Source organism: Anabrus simplex, chromosome 1, assembly GCF_040414725.1.
Source record: "Anabrus simplex isolate iqAnaSimp1 chromosome 1, ASM4041472v1, whole genome shotgun sequence".
NCBI lineage: Eukaryota > Metazoa > Arthropoda > Insecta > Orthoptera > Tettigoniidae > Anabrus > Anabrus simplex.
This window is the reverse complement of record NC_090265.1, coordinates 1,207,506,823-1,207,529,627: the sequence shown is the minus strand read 5'-3', so window position 1 is coordinate 1,207,529,627 and position 22,805 is coordinate 1,207,506,823. Positions and strand designations below refer to the sequence as shown.

Sequence of the window (22,805 nt, the reverse complement as noted above, 5' to 3'; positions counted from 1 at the left end):
GTTTTTCAATCCCAACCTTAACCTGAATGATATTTCTGAGAAGCCAAACACCCTTTTTGACTTCCTCATCCCAATTTTGAATAACCTCAAGTTGACAAGTAAATGATCGATCTTTCACGTCCACATAACACTTTTTCATTCTACTTGCCCCTTCCGAAAAGCCCCTCCTGATCCACCTTAAACAATTCCCCTTTCCCCCTCCCTGCCTCCCCACTCAAAACTCTCCTTTATCCCTCCCCTACCTCTACTTATTCCTTACTTATTTGCTTCACATTTTGCCTCCCCTACACGTCAATTATCACGGCATGCTGATAAAAGTGAGCCGCATCATTTAGCTTATTCTAAATTCCTTACCCATTGTTTCATTTCTATTTAAATCTCCTTTTCTTTAGGCTTCATATATCCACATCAAACTGAGGAACTTAAGTCTCCACTGTATCCTAGGACTTCATGTATGCCGCTTTCCACTCTTCACCGTGCCAATAAAACAAATGCCTTTAAGACCTTGCTTAGCAACAACTATACACAAGCTGCATCTCTCACAATCAATCTTTTAACGAGTCATCCCTCAAGATTTTATGTTGGATCAAGCCTTTTAGCTCATTATTTACCATCAATTCAATGTCTTTTTATGTGATTACAGCACAGCAGGAATATACAAGACTGTCACGTTACAAATGAACTTCAACTGAATTTACTTCTTCATAAAAATTGATATTTCTATGTACACCCTTTTTCACTATGACGTCTTATATTTGTTATGTGTGTTTATAATTGTTTATGATTTAGTCCTTTTGCCCTGTTCTTTTAAGCAGCTGATGATGACACTTTAAATGTGTCTACTTAATATTGGTACAACTTAATAACAGTGTATTGAAAAGGTGGAACCTCTATACTTTCTTCTTAGTATTGTGATTCTCCGTTCAATACGGAACAATTATGAAGTTTTTAACTTTAAAAGCATAGTACTGTTCGTTAAAAATGAGAAAATGTGTGGTTTTTCATTAGATTGAGTATAGCTGGGGAGTTAGACAACTTTGTTCTTTAGCATGCCATTCCTCTGGTTCATACATTTTCTGATAGTGCTGGTAAGTAACACACTGCTTTCACTTTACAAAGGAAAAAAAAAAGTATCCTCCTAATTCAATACAAAACATAATTCCATCATTAGATGGGGCAATAAAATTCAAACATGTTTTGACCCGTTTGAACCATCATTGGTGAAATGGGGGGGAGGGGTAATGTAATCTACATAATACAAGCTAAAAATGTGCTAAAAACATAATGAAGGAACAAACGAAAAACAAAAGAGATATGACAGTAATAAAAACAATAACAATATACAATATTTACATCACTAGAAGGAGCAATAAATAACTCGCTGAGACAAATTCAGTGAAAAAGGTGGTTAATATAAAACATAATTGAATCCAAAAAGTGTGCTAAACCTGAGAGAAAAAAAAAAATGATACAGACGGAAATGAAACAATAAGTGCTAATAGTGAAGTTACGGACCTCTTAGCCTAAAATCTTTTTAGTTTGATAACAACTCAAAAATAGGAAAAAATCACTGTGATGAAAATTCAGGCTGACGGTCTGTCTTTTTAGTAACACCATCACCACAAATGGCTAGGAGGGGAGCGAAAAAGCTTGAGAAACCAATTTTGAGAGGAGACAATGTGCCAGGTGAAATGTATGTGACAAGTAGACCTGGGATTTTAAGGCAAATGCGTATTTCGTTCCTTACGAAATAACATTAATTTTTTTAAATATGTTGACGTTTCATGATAAATCCCTTACACTGATAGAGTTTTATAGTGCCCTAAAATGCCTATTTGGACCTTTAGAGCCTATTTTACTATTTTATTGCCTAAAACTGCCTATTTTCTACATTTAAAATAAAATTCGACTTCTGTAATTTTTGCAATCACACAATGGACATCCCTGGAACGAGCAGAACAGCAGAGGGTGGGTTTTTCACAGAAATGTGCTCTTCGCAGACAACTGTCACCAAAGGAATGCTGAGTGAAGGGTGGAGGTGGAGGATTAGCTCAGAAGAACAACGAGCAGGTAGTAAAGGACGTACTGTGTCGAGTGACGGGGTGAGGGGGAGGATTATCTAGGAAGAACAAGGAGCAGGTAGTAAGAAGGGACATACTGTGTCAAGTCGCCAGTGAAAGAACATCTGTTGAAGTGAATTTAGTTAATCATGCCTAAAATGAAATCATCTAAGAGTGCGCTTATACAACAATGGCTTGTACAATTTCCAGGGATGACTTTTGATGTCAGGATTATTTTCTGCCAGTACTGCAATAAACAGGTATGTGCATATATCTTAAAATCCATATTAATCTAAAGTTAAGGTTTTGATATTGGCTCCTCTAATTAATTTTAGAGACCTAGTCCAGGCGACCTGGGTTCGATTTCCAGTACCGGCAGTAATTTAGAAATCTATGAGGTCTGGAACGGTGTTGACCCAGCATCATGAGAACAATTGGGAAGCTACAGTGGGCAGGGGTCACGGAGGCATGGCAATACGGCTGAGGGATGTATCGTGCTGACCACACGCCACCCAATATCTGCAGGCCATGAGCTGGGCAGCAACCGTTATTGAAATCCAAGGCCTTTCGGGGACTGTAGTGTTCTTGTTCTTAATTAACTTTAGAGTAATGACGGCTTAATTTAAATAGTTCAAAATTACAAATTTTATTCAATAGATCACCTTTTCTATTCCTCATCTTAGTCTCTAATTGACATCACTTTATTGTCTTTTGGATTACACATGAGAAAAAATGCCACCTTCAGCAGCATGCAGATACTGCCAGTCACAAATCGAAAGCAGCCATGAAAAGTAACATTAGACAGACTCTGCTCACACAAACTATATGTCCTACAAGCCATAATGGTTTCTATGCTGATATGTGTAGAGCCCTAGTTGCAGCAAATATCCCCTGGAATGCTGTGCATAATCCGGTTTTCAGAGATTTTTACAGAAATACACCAAGCAGCACATCCCATCAGCATCTACATTAAAGAAAAACTACAGGTATTTGTTACAATGAGGTAATTTTGTCAATACGGGAGGATATTGGGGAGTCTTGCATATGGTTGTGTGTGGACAAAACCACCGACTCTGTGGGCAGGTACATTGCTAACTTTATAGTAGGAAAACTGGAACCCAATCAGACATCTACTGCTCACCTTCTGTGCTCTAAACAACTTGAAAAAGTCAATAGTTAAAGCATTGCATACTTCATCAACAAGGGGTTGTAGTTGTTGCTGTATCCTGGGAGTGTTGATGACTCTAAAGTCCTTCTCCTTGTCTCCGATGCTGCTTCCTACATGATTGCCACTGCACCTCTCCTGAAAACTTTCTATCCTTCTTTAATTCATGTTACTTGAATGGCCCATGCCTTGCAATGACTCGCAGAAACAGTTAGGGCCGAGTTTCCTGCAGTAAATACTCTCATTTCAACAATGAAGAAAGTGTTCTTTAAGGCTCCATCAAGAATAGCCATATTTCGAGAGAAACTCTCCTCTATTCCCCTTCCACCATAGCCAATCATCACCCGTTGGGGTTCCTGGATGGAAAATGCCCTGTAGTATGCAGAACATCTTGAGGAAATCATGACTGTGATAGACAATTTGCCTTTAATGGACAACTCTGCATGTGTGTCGTCTGTCAAAGAGCTGTTAAATGATTGTTCCAGTGTTCAGAGAGACATTGCGTATATTCAGGCAAATTTTCATTTCTTCCAGTCACCATTACAAAAATGGAGGAAAAAGGAAACAGTCTCAAACAGCAATTTTCTGTAATTGAGGAAGCTGAGAATAACATACAAAGTGCTAGGGACAAGGTAGGGGATAAAATAAGAGACAAGTGGTCTAGTGTACTGCAGAGAACCCAGGTTATTCAGTGCTGAAAAGGGTACATCAGGTAATGGATGGGGAAAAGGTAGACGTACCAAGTGAAATTGAATTGAAAAATGTAGATAAATGTTCCTATGCCCCTCTAACATCTGTGAGTGTGGAGCGCTCCTTTTCTGCTTCCGAAATGATTTTAATAGACAAAAGACACAGCCTGACTGTGGAAAATTTGGAGAAGATTATTGTTATGTACTGTAGAGCAAACTACGAATGAAAGTACTGTAGGAATGTTCCTCACAAATAATAAACACATACTCCATTCGTGTTTACACCGTTATTGGATGCCTACAGTGCTGTAATTGTGTACAGTGATTTTAGTATTAAGGTTTTAGATCAGTACTGATAATGATATATCATATAATCCATAACTTTTTTGACACATGACTTTTTTATATTGTTTTTGATAAATATCATTTTTATTCTGTCTTAATTTTGCAGTTATTTCGGTTAAGAATAGGGATACCACGTTTGTTAAAGTAAAAAAGTATCACGTTACAGTTTAGGTGTATATTGTAATATTTTAAAGTCTATTTCCTGCCTATTCACACATTTCTAAAGCATATTTTAAGTGCCTATTTTCCCTTTTAAAAGCCTATTTACTTGTTTTAAAAGCCTATTTTAGGTGCCTAAAACTAATTTTTTTAGAGCCTAAAATCCCAGGTCTAGTGATAAGTGATGGAAAAAAGCCAATGAATTAAAAATTTTAGAATAGCAGCATTCTAAATTTCTTCTCAATTTAGCGGTCCCGTTCTCGAAGATTGTTTCCAATGTTGGCTAGGTGTGTTTGCCTTATTTTAAATGGTTGTGAGGGCAGTGACAAAACTGAGAAGCTGTGTTAGAGAAGTAACAGGTGCATGGTAAACTGTAAGTGACCATAGTGGAAACTGTCAATGAAGTTCCAATCTGTAATGGAAAATACGAGATTGTGTGAGAAACTTGGGCTGATGAGTAAAAAATGTAAAATGGGTGTGAAGATATCTTTAAACTTACGGTACTTAAAGGTGGTTGTCCTCTCAAACCGGCCTGGCCTTCTCAAAGTTAATGGTAACTGTTCGTACGATTGAGTCTACTGTTGGCTCAGCTGTGTCTGCGAGGATGGGAGGAGCGGAGGGGGAAGTGGGGTGTGCAGGGCTGCTGGAGAGGGGGAGGGGGGAGGGGGGAGTGGTGGCGAGTTGGAGAGATGGAGGCGGGGTTTGTTTTTATTATAGAAGTTCTGACAAATATATAGAATGAATGTTTCAAACAGAATGTTCTTTTTTTTCCGTTGATTTCATTTAAATTGTAAGAGGGGTTCATAAACTGATCTAAATTGATGTGGATGCTCTCGAGAACGTAGAGTAAGGTGCCTTTTTGCTCATAATGTAAGATCTTCATCAACTGATATATTGTGCCATTTCACTGTTACATAAAGTTACGGATGGAACAAAAATGGAGTCTGAACCTCCGAGAACAACAAATATTTAAACGTCAGACAATACCATGAACTAAGATGGCAATATCTTCATCAGGCGCTTGTGAAAGGACCGAGGCGTAGAAGGCAGTGAAAAGGAACGAAGTGAGAAGATTGTTACGAGCAATTATTGAAAAAAAAAAAAAATTCGAAGAGAACTATATTTTTTCAATCACATATGAGAAACAACATTAGATTTCTCTACTGAAAACAAGAAGAAGACTTTGTTGACGTCTACATTTTAGATTATTGGCAGGAGATTTTATTTCGCTCCGTGAAATTTAAATACACCAAAACCCAAATATAGAAGTTGTAACAGGGATATGTCACAACAGTCCTTTGCCGACGTATTACCCGATACTGACAGTCTTAAATAACCGAAGAAGTAGAACTTCGACCATAATATTTAGAAGGGATATATAAACACAATTTGTTCACTTCGAGCATTACAATCAATTTTGTTTATCCCAGATTGCCAGTTGTCTATAACATCAACTCTTCCAAGAAGGACGACCTTTCTACATAAGCACAAAAATAAAACATAGTCCTAAGATGACGATGCTAATTAAAACCGCATATTATTTTGTTCCAACTACTCAAGCTATGCTTAAGATGTTCTAAGAAGATGGGAGGCGAAACTACCCAGATGAGCGCCGTAGGATGACGTTGCCAGCCATAAGATGACTAAAGCCCAGATGAGACATGCCCGAGCCTTCCCAAATACATAGGGAAATGAGAGGAGGCGTGTCTGCATGTCCAGTCACCCGGACATAAGCCAACTACAGAAGCTGCCGAATGAGATAAGTCCGTTTTTAAATTAATGTTTAAATAAGTAATATTTATTTTTCCTTGTTATTAAAGTACGGAGTTATTCTGTATGAAGGTAATGAAAAGATGCAACTAGTGGATTACGAGTTAGGTTAAAGGTGGTCAAGTAATCTTCACATCCTAAACGTCAGATCCATACGTAGGAAGTCAGTCAGTGATAGAAAGCCTACGTTCGAAATACTGTCAATATAGTGTGAGAAAAGGTTGGTGTCTTTAAGGTGTTGGTGAATTGTACACAACGTCAGAATTGAACTTAGGTATGTGTGTGATGGTTATGATCAAAGAATGGTAAGATAGAGACCATCCGTACGAAGTGCTTGCCAGATAAATACATGTGATCATGTTAATTTGGGAGTTATGACAGAATCAAAGCTGTAATGCAATGAATAAGTCCACAAGCCATGATAAAGGTGAGAGATACGTCGAGTGAGAATAGGATGAGATTTATAAGGTAATTGAAATGTGATATTCATTTAAAGTGTGAAATGATGGTTATTTAAAGAAACCGATGATATGAGATTGGTAATTAACGATGATAGTGGTTGTTGTTTCTTCGTGAGTATGATCACGGACATGTTGTTGTGGACGTAATTTTTCAAGTTGAGCTTTACGGAGTGTTTAGTGAATTTATTGTGTTTCCTTTAATTATTCCCCTACGAGTAAGCACAGATTAGGTTGGAATATGATCGAAATGACACCCATTTGTTGACAATTATGCCTGAAATCACCAATGGATTCCTAACTAGGAGGATAAGTTGGAATGTGCTCACACCTTCATAGATATTTTCCAATTATAAGATCATTCTCATGTGAAATGGACCTTAGGGTTACTTCTTAGGTGATATCTAATATCACTGATGGCTGACTGCAGGCATGTGAGTTACGATTTTGCGGTAGAATCTTCGTATAAGGTAGACCACGCAGGCCAAGTATATTTTTGATGAAATTATGATAGTATCCACTGGGTAATATAATGTAATCGCACGAGTACGCACTTAGAGTCATGAATAAGCTCAAGTTAAGAGTAATATACTTAAGATGATGAATACAATGTTGAACCATTTGTTTAAAAGCATGCATTAATTTAAAAGGGACTTATCGATATTCATGCAGGGAAATGTCAAGAAGCATAAACATTACGTGCCATATAATGTCTATCACCTGTTATAACACCACGAAGACATTTTTCCAAGTTAATTTAATTGTGTATTTTTAACACAGTGAACTAGAAGGAAAGAGAATTATCTCATTTCTGCAGGCCAACACAAGTATGAGCAGAGAAACATAACAGTCGATTTAAAGGTTTCGCAATGTCATATAGGAAAACTTTGATTCCAGTTCACAAGATTTAATTCCCAATACCAGAAATACGTCCTGCATATTTTCGAAACTACCCTCAATCAACAACTTTGTATATACTGTAAACATTGTTTTTCTTTGTTAGATGTATCTAATAATTCTAATTTAATGATCCGAATTTAATAACCTCCATTTAACTTTTTTTTTTCTTTTTACTTACTCTACGAATCCTTTACTCAATTTAATTTTTACCTAGTCAATTTTTCAATCATTGAATGTTTGATTATTTAATGCCCTACCTGTTCAATATTCTCATTAACGTGTATTTTAATTTGAGCAACAATTTTATAGTTGGACATTTCCAATGTCGGACATACTAATCATTTAAGCACTTGTGATGATCATTACCTAACATTTTTGCCTGATACCGACATTATTAAATTTCTTCCCTACGAGAAGAAAAGACATTATACACCAGTTACTTGTGATAGGGAGTTATTAAAATGGCAAATAGGTAATTCATCAGGTATTCTGACAGGACATGTGGTATTTTGAGAATTTAAGCCGAATTCTGTCAAGAATGAATCTTGTACCTAGGCAGAGCCTACAAGTTTTCTATTATCATTCAAAAGGAGAAAGATATATCTATTTTATGGAATACGTTGAATACATAATAAAATGTTGTACGTTTAAGCATCAATTCTTCTTTTAATATATATATATTTTTTTAGAATAGCGACTTAGTCTTAAGTACTTGTTTCATAACAACTTGGTAAACCATAGGGGACTCTAGTCAGTAGCGTGTAGGAGACGTCCTTCGACGTAGATTAAAGACTCCCTAAACATAATTTGACTTTTCTTTCTTTTCATTCGGAACTCATAGCCCATATATATATATATATATATGTATAGCAATCTTTATGATCACGAGTTAAGCTAGCCTGGATCTTGTGTGTCCTCTCCTGGATGCAGGGACGGCGCAATATATTCATGGCTGGATGCTTTATGATGTTCACTCATACCTGAAAAACGATTATATTTGAGAGTATTGCGATGTTCAACATATATTATGACGAAATTGCGGCCAGTTTGACCTACATAGCTGGAATTACAGCATTGGCATTCCAATCTGTAAACTCCAGAGTTCAAATATCTCTTATTAACACATGGGTGACGGGCCCCAAGAAATCCCGTAGTACGCTCGCCAGCGGTAGGTGACGGGCCCCGAGAAATCTCGGTTTTATTCACGACGTTGTTTTCGGTCTTCCTGTGACATCTCTTGACCATATATTGAATTATTTCGAACTTGCACATTGAGTAGAATAAATCGTAGATGTATATCTGCCACTTTTCTCTTATTCACGGCCTCTTTTATTCTTTGATTTAGTTTCGAAACGTCGACTTTCTTTCTGCCGGTTCAGTCAATGACAAGATGAAGCGCCCGCGGAATACGGTGTTAGCTGACGACGATAGGAATTATATGCCTATGATCATTCAAATGGATATAGTGATAATGAATTCGTGGAAACTGAATGTGAGAGTGATAGTGGAAGTGATATTCAAGCCTCTACACGCCGTAATTTACCTAGTGTGCTTATTTATTCAAGTGACTCTGACGACGACAACGATGTAAACATTAAAGATGTGTTGAATTAGCATGCACTTGCTTGCTTAGCTTATATACGTTCAAGTACTACTAGGGGCATTGGTTGAGTACTCATACCAACTTTAAAGATAAAATCTTGACTGGTTTAATACACTGACTGACAGAGCAAATGCAACACCAAGAAGGAGTGGTCAGAACTTTATGCCAATTGCAGGGTAGACTGACGTCACTGAGGTATGCTCATGATGTGAAATGCGCCGCTGTGCTGCGCACGTAGCGAACGATAAATGGGACACGGCGTCGGCGAATGGCCCACTTCGTACCGTGATTTCTCAGCCGACAGTCATTGTAGAACGTGTTGTCGTGTGCCACAGGACACGTGTATAGCTAAGAATGCCAGGCCGCCGTCAACGGAGGCATTTCCAGCAGACAGACGACTTTACGAGGGGTATGGTGATCGGGCTGAGAAGGGCAGGTTGGTCGCTTCGTCAAATCGCAGCCGATACACATAGGGATGTGTCCACGGTGCAGCGCCTGTGGCAAAGATGGTTGGCGCAGGGACATGTGGCACGTGCGAGGGGTCCAGGCGCAGCCCGAGTGACGTCAGCAAGCGAGGATCGGCGCATCCGCCGCCAAGCGGTGGCAGCCCCGCACGCCACGTCAACCGCCATTCTTCAGCATGCGCAAGACACCCTGGCTGTTCCAATATCGACCAGAACAATTTCCCGTCGATTGGTTGAAGGAGGCCTGCACTCAGGGCGTCCGCACAGAAGACTACCATTGACTCCACAGCATAGACGTGCACGCCTGGCATGGTGCCGGGCTAGAGCGACTTGGATGAGGGAATGGCGGAACGTCGTGTTCTCCGATGAGTCACGCTTCTGTTCTGTCAGTGATAGTCACCGCAGACGAGTGTGGCGTCGGCGTGGAGAAAGGTCAAATCCGGCAGTAACTGTGGAGTGCCCTACCGCTAGACAACGCGGCATCATGGTTTGGGGCGCTATTGCGTATGATTCCACGTCACCTCTAGTGCGTATTCAAGGCACGTTAAATGCCCACCGCTACGTGCAGCATGTGCTGCGGCCGGTGGCACTCCCGTACCTTCAGGGGCTGCCCAATGCTCTGTTTCAGCAGGATAATGCCCGCCCACACACTGCTCGCATCTCCCAACAGGCTCTACGAGGTGTACAGATGCTTCCGTGGCCAGCGTACTCTCCGGATCTTTCACCAATCGAACACGAGTGGGATCTCATTGGACGCCGTTTGCAAACTCTGCCCCAGCCTCGTACGGATGACCAACTGTGGCAAATGGTTGACAGAGAATGGAGAACCATCCCTCAGGACACCATCCGCACTCTTATTGACTCTGTACCTCGACGTGTTTCTGCGTGCATTGCCGCTCGCGGTGGTCCTACATCCTACTGAGTCGATGCCGTGCGCATTGTGTAACCTGCATATCGGTTTGAAATAAACATCAATTATTCGTCCGTGCCGTCTCTGTTTTTTCCCCAACTTTCATCACTTTCGAACCACTCCTTCTTGGTGTTGCATTTGCTCTGTCAGTCAGTGTATTTACGTACATTTTTATAATCAAGTGCACCCTAGTATGCTTAGAAGAAAGATGTCCGGTCCACAGGGGATGTGACAAGCTCAAGCATCCAGTCAGCAATGTGTTAATGTTATTATTGGCCAGGCCGGTTCGAGAGGGCAACCACCTTTTGAGTTTAAAGATAACTTCACACCCATTTTACATTTTTTACTCATCAGCCGAAGTTTCTCATACAACCTCGTTTTTTCCATTACAGATTGGAACTTCATTGACGGTTTCCACTATGGTCACTAACAGTTTACCATGCACCTGTTACTTCTCTAACATAGCTTCTCAATTTTGTCGCTGCCCTCCCGACCATTTAAAGTAAGGCAAACACACCTGGCCAACATTGGAAACAATCTTCGAGAATGGGACCGCTAAATTGAGAAGAGATTTAGAATGCTGCTATTCTAAAATTTTTGATGCATTGGCATTTTTCCATCACTTATCACATACATTTCACCTGGCATGTTGTCTCCTCTCAAAATTGCTTTCTCAAGCTTTTTCGCTCCCCTCCAAGCCATTCGTGGTGATTGTATTTCTACAAAGACAGACTGTCAGCCTGAATTTTCAAAACAGTGATTTTGTCTTGTTTTTTGTTATCAAACTAAAAATTGTTTAGACTAAGAGGTCCGCCAACTTCACTATTAGCACTTATTGTTTTGTTTCCATCTGTATAATTTATTTTCTTTTCTCTTAGGTTTAGCACATTTTTTGGATTCAATTGTTTTATATTAACCCCTTTTTTCACTGAATTTGTCTCAGCGAGTTATTTACTGCTCCATCTAGTGATCTAAATATTGTATATTGTTATTGCTTTTATTTCCGCCATGTCTCTTTTGTTTTTCTTTTGTTCCTTCATTACGTTTTTTATGATGATGATGATGCTTGTTGTTTAAAGGGGCCTAACATCAAGGTCATCGGCCCCTAATGGTACGAAATGAAATGACAACAAAAAGTTCAAAAAATCCACTGACCAAAATAAATTAAAAATGTCATGAAAAATGAATGGATGGACATGAACCCAAAAAAACAAAAACAAACAAGAAACAAACAAAAAAAAACAGTGGATCCGACTCAAAAACGGTCATAAATAATAGTGTTATTAACCAAGGGACTAATTATAAAGCACAGTCCTGAATCGATTATGCTTGATGTCTAAAGGGGTCTAAAAACCAGGTCTAAGGCCCCTCAATATGGTACATGTCGCAAGTAAAGTAGAACCATGATATTTCACAAGCTGCAGTAATAATCAAAGGTAGCGTAAACTCACGGTGTTCCAAACATTAAGGTACTACTCACAAATATTGTACGTCGTAAAGGTAACGCAGACCTATGGTGTTTCTCACAAAATGGCGCCACTCATAGCCAATGTAAACCGATGAGGTTCCTCACCTAAATGTACTAAGCACGGGCACCGGCATTCCTGTGGTGTTCCTCACATAGTGGGTACTGATCACTGGCAATGCAGACCCACGTTGTCGCTCATATAGTGGTACAACTCACAGGCAACGCCCAGACCGTGGTGTTGCTCACATGGGTATGACTCACGGGTACTGGAAAACCATACTGAACCCCGCTTGAGTGCTACGAATCACAAAACTATTCAGTACCTTACAGAGTGGTACTACTCGCAAGTAAAAGCGACCCATGGTGTTCCCCGCATGATGGTACAAATCAAGAGTAGTTTCATGGTTCTAATTCAATCATTCCTTGGTCACCCCTTGTAGTCGCTTCTTACGACAGGCAGGGGATACCGTGGGTGTATTCTACATGTGCGTCCCCCACCCGCAGGGGGTAGTGTGTTTGGTCTGCGAGAGGTATTTTATTTCCCTCAAGTCCGCCGGCAAGCCGGTTAGAACGCCCCTATCCGCCACCTGGGACGCGCTACTTGGGAGTATCACCTCTCCCCCTGCTACGCCAGCGTAGCAGGTTCGTGGCATTACATTTTTAGCACATTTTTAGCCTGTATTATGTAGATTACTTTACCACCCCCCTTATTTCCTGATGATGTCTTAAACGAGTCAAAACATGTTTGAATTTTATTGCTCCATCTAATGATGGAATTATGTTTTGTATTGAATTGAATGTTAATGAAGATTATGACAAGTGTTGGTCTAGATTTTAGAGAGAGACGAATAGTATATGAACTCTATAAAAACCAAAGAGGTGTCATAAACATAAATGGTGAAGTATGGGAGGCTTATATAAAGAAAGGAGTACGACAGGGATGTAATTTGTCACCAGTGCTGTTCAACCTGTATACTGAGAAAGGCATTGAGGAATGTAAAGAGTATATGGAAGGGATAAAGATACATGGAGTAGAAATCAAAATGATAAGATTTGCTGATGACATAGCTGTCATAGAGGAGAACAAAGAGAAACTACAAAGTGCATTAATAAGAATGAATAAGATATTGAGAGATAAGTATAACATGAAAATTAATACAAAAAAGACCAAAATTATGGTATGCAACCGCCAGCATATTGCAGTCGACATCAGAATTAATGATATACCACTGAGGCAAGTAAATGTCTTTACCTACTTAGGAAGTAAAATCACTCCAGATGGCAAAAGTTCAGTCGACATAAAGAGCAGAATTTCCCAAGCAAAGATTGCTTTTTACAAGAAAAGGATGCTACTTACATCAAGGAATTTAAATGTGGAGACCAAGTGCTATGTCTGGAGTGGGGCCTTGTATGGTTCAGATATGTGGACTATTAGTGCATGTGATAAGAAACATTTGGAAGCATTTGAGATGTGGTGCTGGAGGAGGATGGAAAAGATCTCATGGACAGAAAAACTCACCAATGAAGAAGTTCTTCGACGAATAGGTGAAAAAAGATCCTTTTTAGCAACAATAAGAAAAAGAAGAGAGCAATTAATTGGCCATCTCTATAGGCACAATGGTTTCATAGTTAATGTCATGGAAGGAATGATTCAAGGTAAAAGAGGAAGAGAAAGACCTAGACTGCAATATTCAAGACAGATCAGAGATGACGTAGGAACAGGCTCATATGTGGAAATGAACAGATGAGCGGATTACAGAGAAGAGTGGAGAAGACGAATTGCTGCCAACCAATCTTAGGATTGAGAATTAAAAAGAGAAGAGAAGAGATTGAATTAGGATGATACATTTAATTTTCCCTTTGTAAAGTGAAAACCGTCAATACAGAATGATTCTAATATCTTGTAACACTGCTTTTAATCGCAAAATTCCTACTGGTGTCAATGTACTTATCTATGTTGATTTCAGCTGGGAAAACTACTAAGACAGCCTTTCTGAGGATGAAAAAAAGCAGGTAGAGTGTGAGCATCTGCCATTATAATGAAAACTCCCCAACTTGATTGTAACTGATCGTAGGCAAGAGCGCCTACCATTACAGTTAAAATTCCCTAACCAAGTATTCACATAAGAAGTTTGGTGACTTCTCCATTGCGTTTCTAGGGTAATGTTTTTTTTGCTATGGGCTTTACGTCGCACCGACACAGATAGGTCTTATGGCGACGATGGGATAGGAAAGACCTAGGAGTTGGAAGGAAGCGGCCGTGGCCTTAATTAAGGTACAGCCCCAGCATTTGCCTGGTGTGAAAATGGGAAACCACGGAAAACCATTTTCAGGGCTGCCGATAGTGGGATTCGAACCTACTATCTCCCGGATGCAAGCTCACAGCCGCGCGCCTCTACGCACACGGCCAACTCGTCCGGTAGGGTAATGTTAAGAGCTATGCAATTTAATACAATCTTACTCACAATGTGTGTACTACCTAACCTAGAATTCTGTATACAGTGTAGAACTCCATAGCAAAACACAGGTACATCAGCTAGTTTACAGATATAAAACCAAGACCTTTGAATTCTCCACTAAGTAACAAAGGCAATCTATTGAATATAGTAGAAGTCCGTTATAGCGAAAATTCGGAATGGTGAAAAATTTACTCGCTAGAATGCATTGTCGTTATTTTCGATTTTTCATAAAAGTCGGAGAAAACCCCATATACATTAAATTGGTATGAAACGGCAATAAGTTTGTTCAAAACTTGCGTTTTCGCGGATGTCATCCATACTACGGCTTGCTAGTTTGTTATTTTTCGAAATCCGATACAACGTGAAAATGTATGTTTAATTTCATTCTGAAAAAATTATAGTATCACTCCAGAGGCTCCTGTGGCAAACTTTCCAGTTTTCTTCTTCAAACAGCATCACCTAATCTAACCATATGTATCATGAAAACTTATCTCAAGCGCATGTAGAGAAACGATAACCTCCTTGTTACAAAATTACATGGGAACAGCCTTCCCGAAATTTAACTAGATGCAAGAAAATATAAACTATCTTCTGAAACAGTGATGTACTCTGCCATATCTTGAGGTGTATCACATTCTTACTTAATTTAAGTATATAACATTGAAAATTAAGCAATCACTTACTTCAGCCTTTATTTCTAACAAGTTAACAACTTCTATCGTCCACGTTATTTATGCATTTATTATGAAAACGTATTTTCTTCTTTCATTTTGAATGTTCTATTAGAGAGCAGCAGTCAACAGGCATCACCTTCAAATGACGAGAGAGCTCACGAGTGTACATAAGCGAGAAAACTATACGGTTGCAAGTGATAAATATCATAAATAATAATAAATATCATTGTTGCCATTCACAATACACTGAGTACTCAACGACCTTTCGTTTCGACTACACTGAAATTATGCCTAAACATTACGACACCCAACAGTTTCCTTCTACGCCAGCCAAATTCACCATTGCTTATGGAGCCATATTCACAAACCCGGGACTTCAACCAGACAGCTTCCAGTATGAATGTTGCCTAATAGAACATCATTTGGCAATTTTAAAAAACGTTGGAATATTTTTCCTAGCATTCCAATATTTGTGAACTGAGGTCAGACCACACTGCATATTACTATGTAGTTGCCTTGTTAATACTGCAATCAACCAACAGCAGAAATAATGTGATGCACTTTGGTGCCAGACATTTTGTATCCTTTCTCCCCAAACTGCTCCCTTGTAAATGTGTATTATAAGCTTGTGATTTCCCAACTGTTCAACAGAATAACGTAAATATTACTGTGTAGTTGCCCTGTCAAACTGTGATCGTCAACCAACGGCAGTAGTTATTGTTATGAACATTGGTGCCAGACACTTTGTACCCTTTCTCCCCAAACTGCTTTCATGTAAATATATGTAAACTTTATATTTTCCTAAGATTTTCTAATAGAGTAGCGTCAATGATTCTTCAGACCACGACTGCTGGATACTGCTAAAATACCCTGTGGTTTTACGCATTGGTGCCAACTACTGTGTATATAAATAAGTTAAAATAACCCCTTTAAACTCCATTTATTAATCAACATTGTTTTCTCAATGAACACTGTTTCCTAATGAGATTTTAGTAATAGTTACCAACATTTCTGGTAATATAACATCAATACTTCATGTGGACCACTGCTGCTGGACATTGTCAAATACCCTGTGGTCTTACCTATTAGAGCAAGTCACTTATCTTTCCCTTAAACTGCCCCATGTTAATATGTTAAGTCATCCTTTGTAGGACATACCCTAACATTTTGATGCTGTTATCCTTCACAACCGATAATTTACAGCCAACAGCTGATATATTGTCATCTATATCATCATTGAACATTGTTTTTATCTTGACTTTCCCACTGTAATATGTCAATGTTATATCTTATTATTTACAATTTAATTACAAATCAGGTACCTGATTTATGCCTTGAGGTAGTACTATGACTGATGATGACCTCAAGGAAGGGCAAAACATGTCTCATATGGAAATAATGATAAATTCCTAAATGTTCAAAATTTCTAATGTATTGAATAGGTGACATAATAAACTATTTAGCATCCTACAAAAACTATATGGTACCGAAGATAACCGATTGCATTTTGTGGCAAATGTTACAGTTTTCTTATTCAAACAGTTTCACCTAACTTAACCGTACTATATGTATCATGAAAACATATTCCAACGCCAGTAGAGAAATAACATTTTCGCTATAAATTTATATGGGAATAACCTCTCTGAAATTTAACCACACGCAAGAAAATATAAACAAACCTCTGAAATCAGTGATGTGCCCTGCCATATCTTGAGGTGTATCACATTCTTACTTAATTAAAGTGTAGAGTATTAAAATTAAGCGATCGTTATTTCTAACAAGTCAACAACTGCTATCGACCACATTATTTACATATTTGTTACGAAAACACGTTCTCTTCTTTCGTTTCTAATTTTCTTTAAGGAACAGCAGATGATGGGTATTACTAATTGAATCTGATTGACTCCGACATCGCCTTCAAATGTCGACGACAGAGCTTGCAAGTTCACATAGTAACAGAACAATACCAAAGTTCAATTTGTGGCAAACGCTTCAGCTTTTTTATTCAACCAGTTTTCTTATTCAAACAGCATAATTTTTTTTGTCCTTGCTCCTAAGTGCTTCAAGAAGTTTGTCGTATTATCTTTTCATATAAAATTAACAACTTACTACCACTAAGAGTGACTTTTATCCTAAATATTAAGCTATTATAAGCTCCTTACACTATCTCCAGAATAAAGCACCATATTTAGCAAATTTTAATTCAACGCAGCAATTTACGTATTCTTTTTTAACTTTTAACTAACTAACCACTTGTTACCACATTTGAAAAACAATACATTCGTAAAGATCTACAATAAGGATTGATTATAAGATTTTGTCATAAGAGTACTTATAACTACTATATTCTACTTGCTAGTCATTTTATACACATCTGTACCTAAAATAGTATTCTCTTATTTAGGTATAAACAATCAGGATCCTGATCTATCTTTCTTTCAGGTATGAGATTTTTAGGCTGATGATGCCCTCAATATGGGTAAAATATGTCCCTATATCTAATATGTTAAGAACTATTTCTTAAATTTAAATTAAAAACTCTTATGTACTGATCAGGTGGAATTTATAATCTAGTATTATTATTTGACTAAGTACATTTCAATACGGAACATAACATGAGATTTGTAACATGTAATTACAAAATCCTCGCGAGTGAAGCCGTGGGTAACAGCTAGTATGTGTGTATATATATATAAATGATATGAGTAAAGAAGTGGAATCACAGATAAGAATTGGATGTACTGTCAGTTCGTCTATAAATGCCTTAGTCCTGTTTCTTGATAATGGGCTTGGGGATGAGGTGAGATGAATTTATATTCCATGAAAGCAGAAATATTCAGTCAGCAGTATGTAAAGATAGCTGGATATAAGGAAAATGTCCTAAGAGAGGAAGCAACTAATAGTGATGAATTACTCGGTATCATAGTACCATATTTCCTTACACATTCAACTATATACAATGCAACTAAATGTACTATTTATTTGTCTACCCATTAGTCCCGTTTCTTGATATGGGGTTGGGGACGAGGTGAGATGAATTTATATGGTATGTTTTTAGGGCCGGATGGCCTTCATGATGGCAAACTCACAGAGGAGCTAATGAAGATGAAATGAGTGATGGTGAATGAAATTGGGTAAGGAGATGGAAGGAATCAGCTGTAGCCTATGAATTGGAACTTCCCTGGCATTTGCCTAGAAATGAAAATGGGACACCACAGAAAACCATTCCCATGACAGCCGATGGTGGGGTTCGAAACTAAACCTCTCCCAAATGCAGAGCTTAGCTCTATACCCGTAGCGCGATAACACACACAGCCACGCCACTCGGTGCAATTAGAGGTAGTGGATTTTGTAAAACCCATAGTAACTGAAATTATTATAACTGACGATGATGATGATGATGATGCTTGTTTTTTAAAGGGGCCTAATATCTAGGTCATCAGCCCCTAATGGTAAGAAATGTAATGACAATTTAAAAGTTCAAAATCATCCACTGACCAGAATAAAAAATGTGATGAAGTATGAATGGATGGATACGAATTTAAAACAATCAGTGGATCCGACCCAGAAACTATCATAAACAATAGTATTACTGACCAAGGGACTGCTTCTACAGCACAATCCTGAATCGAGGATGCTTGCTGTCTAAAGCGGTTCAAAATCCAGGTCAACAGCCCGTCATAATGGTACTTATCGCTAGTAAAGTAGAACCATGGTATTTGTCATGTTGCGGTACTAATCAAAAGTAGCGTAGACTCAAAGTGTTCTACACATTATGGTACTATCACAAGTATTGTACGTCGCACAGGTAACACAGACCTATGGTGTTTCTCACATAATGGCGCCATTCAAAGGCAATGCAAACCCATGGTGTTCCTCACCAAGGTGTACTAACCACAAACGCCGGTATTCCTGTGGTGCTTCTCATATAGTGGGTACTAATCACAGGCAACGCAGACCCACAGCATCGCTCATATAGTGGTACTAATCATAGGCAACGCCCAGACCCGTGGCGTTTCTCACAATGGTACTAATCACGAGTACTGGAAACCCACAGTGAACCACTCTCTGTTGCTACTAATCACAAACCTATTGTGTACCGAACATAGTGGTACTACTCGCAAGTAAAGGTGACCCATGATGTTCCACATGTGATGGTACTAATCACAATTAGTTTCATGGTTCTAATACAATCATCCCTTGGTCGCCCCTTGTAGTCGCCTTTTACAACAGGCAGGGGATACCATGCGTGCATTCTTCATCTGCGCCCCCCCCCCACACACACACACACACACACAGGGGGTATTATTGTTGCTGTTGTTCGCACGGTAGCTTTTGTGACAACAATAAATCCACAGCTCGTAGCATTATATAGCGACAATCAACCAACGTAGATTGCATTATGGGAACATGTTTCACAAGCCTGCTTCTACACCTATCTTATAAAGCAAGTGAAGCACTTTGGTTAATGAGACTATTGGATGAATTTATGTCAAAGAGCAAGGCATGCAGTGGTTTTCTGCAAATAACCTGACAGAAGCAGAATAGAAAAGCGAATTTCTTGCCTGTGTACTGTGGTTCACATTCACTACACTATGCAACAAAGTATTTTAATACTGCTCAAATTTTGTCCAAAACTATACAGTACTTAGTGAGTATGAAATTTGTTTGATAACCTATGTGGCTCTTGGTGTCTGTTCCTGGTGTAAGTATTTGTAATAAAATGAGATTATGAACGCAAAGGAACCGACCATGACCATTCCGTGAGGTAGCATTCTGGTATTCACTTCTCTAGAAGAGCAGAGAAAACCCCTGAGAAATCATTGGGTTGGGATCAGAATATTACTAGGCCTTTCCTATCTCATTGTCTCCAGAAGATCTGTGTCGGTGCGACGTAAAGCAAATGGCAAAGAAATATATATATATTACCATGAATTTGGAATATGGTCCCCAGCACTTTGTTACAGGCGGTGACAGGCAAAACAGTAACAGTATAGGAGCCGAAACTTATTATGGTACAGAATGGCTGCAATGGTATACAAATCACAATATGAAATGCTACAGTAACTTTGTTTTTTTAAATTTGTTTTACGTCACAATGACACAGATAGCTCTTATGGCAATGATGGGATAAGAACTAAGAGTTGGAAGGAAGCAGCCGTGGCCTTAATTAAGAAACAGCCCCAGGATTTGCCTGGTGTAAAAAAGGGGAAAGCATGAAAAACCATCTTCACGGCTGCTACATTAAAAAACATCAGCTATATAAAATTAATTACACCTACTACTTTCATCCAGTACAAGAACACACCAGAAAACTAAAGCATATACTGTACCTGTACCTGGGCAGCTAACTGTGCAAGTTCATCCTCACAGCCAGACTCCTCTCCATCAAAATCTGCCATGTTCTTTTCAGACTTGTTACTCATTCGAGAAGAGTAGCTGCCCTCCTCTCCACTAAGCATCTCTTCCATAAGCTCCCTATAACAAATAAAAGATCATGTGTCAAGTAAATGGCCAAATCTTACTTGAAGTTCATGTATAAAAACAATGGAACAAATAAAAATAGTAATACATAGTCAACACAGAACTTCACAAAAACTATGAAAATGCAGTAAACTGAAAGGAAATTGCATTTTAAAGTTCTCCACAACCAAAGAAGTTTTCTATGTAAAAAATTGTCTATAGTGAAATGAAGAGCAGACTCACACATGGATAACTGCAGATTGCCTTTCTTGCAAGTTTATCGAAGATGAAATGTTTTTTTTTTTGTTTTTTTTTTTTTTGCTAAGGGCTTTACGTCGCACCGACACAGATAGGTCTTATGGCGACGATGGGATAGGAAAGGCCTAGGAGTTGGAAGGAAGCGGCCGTGGCCTTAATTAAGGTACAGCCCCAGCATTTGCCTGGTGTGAAAATGGGAAACCACGGAAAACCATCTTCAGGGCTGCCGATAGTGGGATTCGAACCTACTATCTCCCGGTTGCAAGCTCACAAATACAAAGTATGTTACAAGTGTTTATTTATATATCCACCTATTCAATACAAAGAGATCTTTTTAGAAATTAAATATTATTATAAAATGTTAAGGGACATGTTTCGCCCATATTAAGGGCATCATCAGCCTCAAATTCAAACCTGTATGGTGAAAAATCAGGATCCTGATTGCTCTTACAAGCCATAAAAAGAGGATATCATTATAGGTGTCAGTCTAAACATACAAAATATTAGAATGTCCTTGGCTAAAATTGCAGTATCAAGCTGCATGTCATAAGTTCACATGAATATACTTTCCGGAGCGTTGAAAAACTTGTTGGGGTAGGGCAGTAAACAGCTCAGTCTTTATAATGAAACAGAAATGTGCCTCCTTGAAGATGATAAGAAAAAGCAAAGCTGATACACTGTTACAGATGTCAATATCGTATGTTGTGATAAGACAACAGATCTCTTAAATGGCTGTTCAGCTGCCTATAGTCTATTTAACTGGCTGAAGGAGTGAAAGTCGAATGTGTTATGATAAGATAACAGTCTTCCTTACATAATTGTGGGAGCAAGGAAAAAGCATTCGGTTGTCTATCGATGTATTTATCTTATTTGAAGGACGAAAATCGAAGGTTTATCGACGTTGATAGAGCTCTTTGGTGTGAAGTCCTTTCGTCTGTGAAGATGTAAATCAGTTATGGAAAGGTTAGTTGAAGAAAAATAATGTTATTTTTCTTCAACAGCATTAACAGTCAAAGAAATAAATGAACCTACACATAACGTTATTTTTCTTCAACTAACCTTTCCATAACTGATTTACATCTTCACAGACGAAAGGACTTCACACCAAAGAGCTCTATCAACGTCAATAAACCTTCGACTTTCGTCCTTCAAATAAGATAAATACATCGATAGACAACCGAATGCTTTTTCCTTGCTCCCACAATTATGTAAGGAAGACTGTTATCTTATCATAACACATTCGACTTTCACTCCTTCAGCCAGTTAAATAGACTATAGGCAGCTGAACAGCCATTTAAGAGATCTGTTGTCTTATCACAACATACGATATTGACATCTGTAACAGTGTATCAGCTTTGCTTTTTCTTATCATCTTCAAGGAGGCACATTTCTGTTTCATTATAAAGACTGAGCTGTTTACTGCCCTACCCCAACAAGTTTTTCAACGCTCCGGAAAGTATATTCATGTGAACTTATGACATGCAGCTTGATACTGCAATTTTAGCCAAGGACATTCTAATATTTTGTATGTTTAGACTGACACCTATAATGATATCCTCTTTTTATGGCTTGTAAGAGCAATCAGGATCCTGATTTTTCACCATACAGGTTTGAATTTGAGGCTGATGATGCCCTTAATATGGGCGAAACATGTCCCTTAACATTTTATAATAATATTTAATTTCTAAAAAGATCTCTTTGTATTGAATAGGTGGATATATAAATAAACACTTGTAACATACTTTGTATTTACGTACATTTCAATACGGACCTAACATGAGAATTATAACATGTAATGCAAGCTCACAGCCGCGCGCCTGAAGATGAAATTTAAGGATTATTATTTTGATATTTCTCTTAGGGATCCTTTTATAGAAAATTAACTAGAATAATATAGAATGATAATCATAGGATATAAACTTCATGGTTTTGATCTGTACTGAATTGTGATCACAATAAT

The 22,805-nt window shown here is 38.4% G+C and overlaps 1 protein-coding gene across 1 annotated transcript in view; it reads right to left on the bottom strand.

The window, feature by feature from the left end:
* The window catches only part of puf (ubiquitinyl hydrolase 1 puf), an 870,156-nt gene that overhangs the window by 655,090 nt on the left and 192,261 nt on the right, over positions 1-22,805 (bottom strand). Inside the window, exon 11 of the mRNA XM_068225443.1 lies at positions 20,464-20,602. Within this exon, the coding sequence (XP_068081544.1) occupies positions 20,464-20,602 (139 nt within the window). The remainder of the gene's footprint in view (positions 1-20,463; positions 20,603-22,805) is intronic.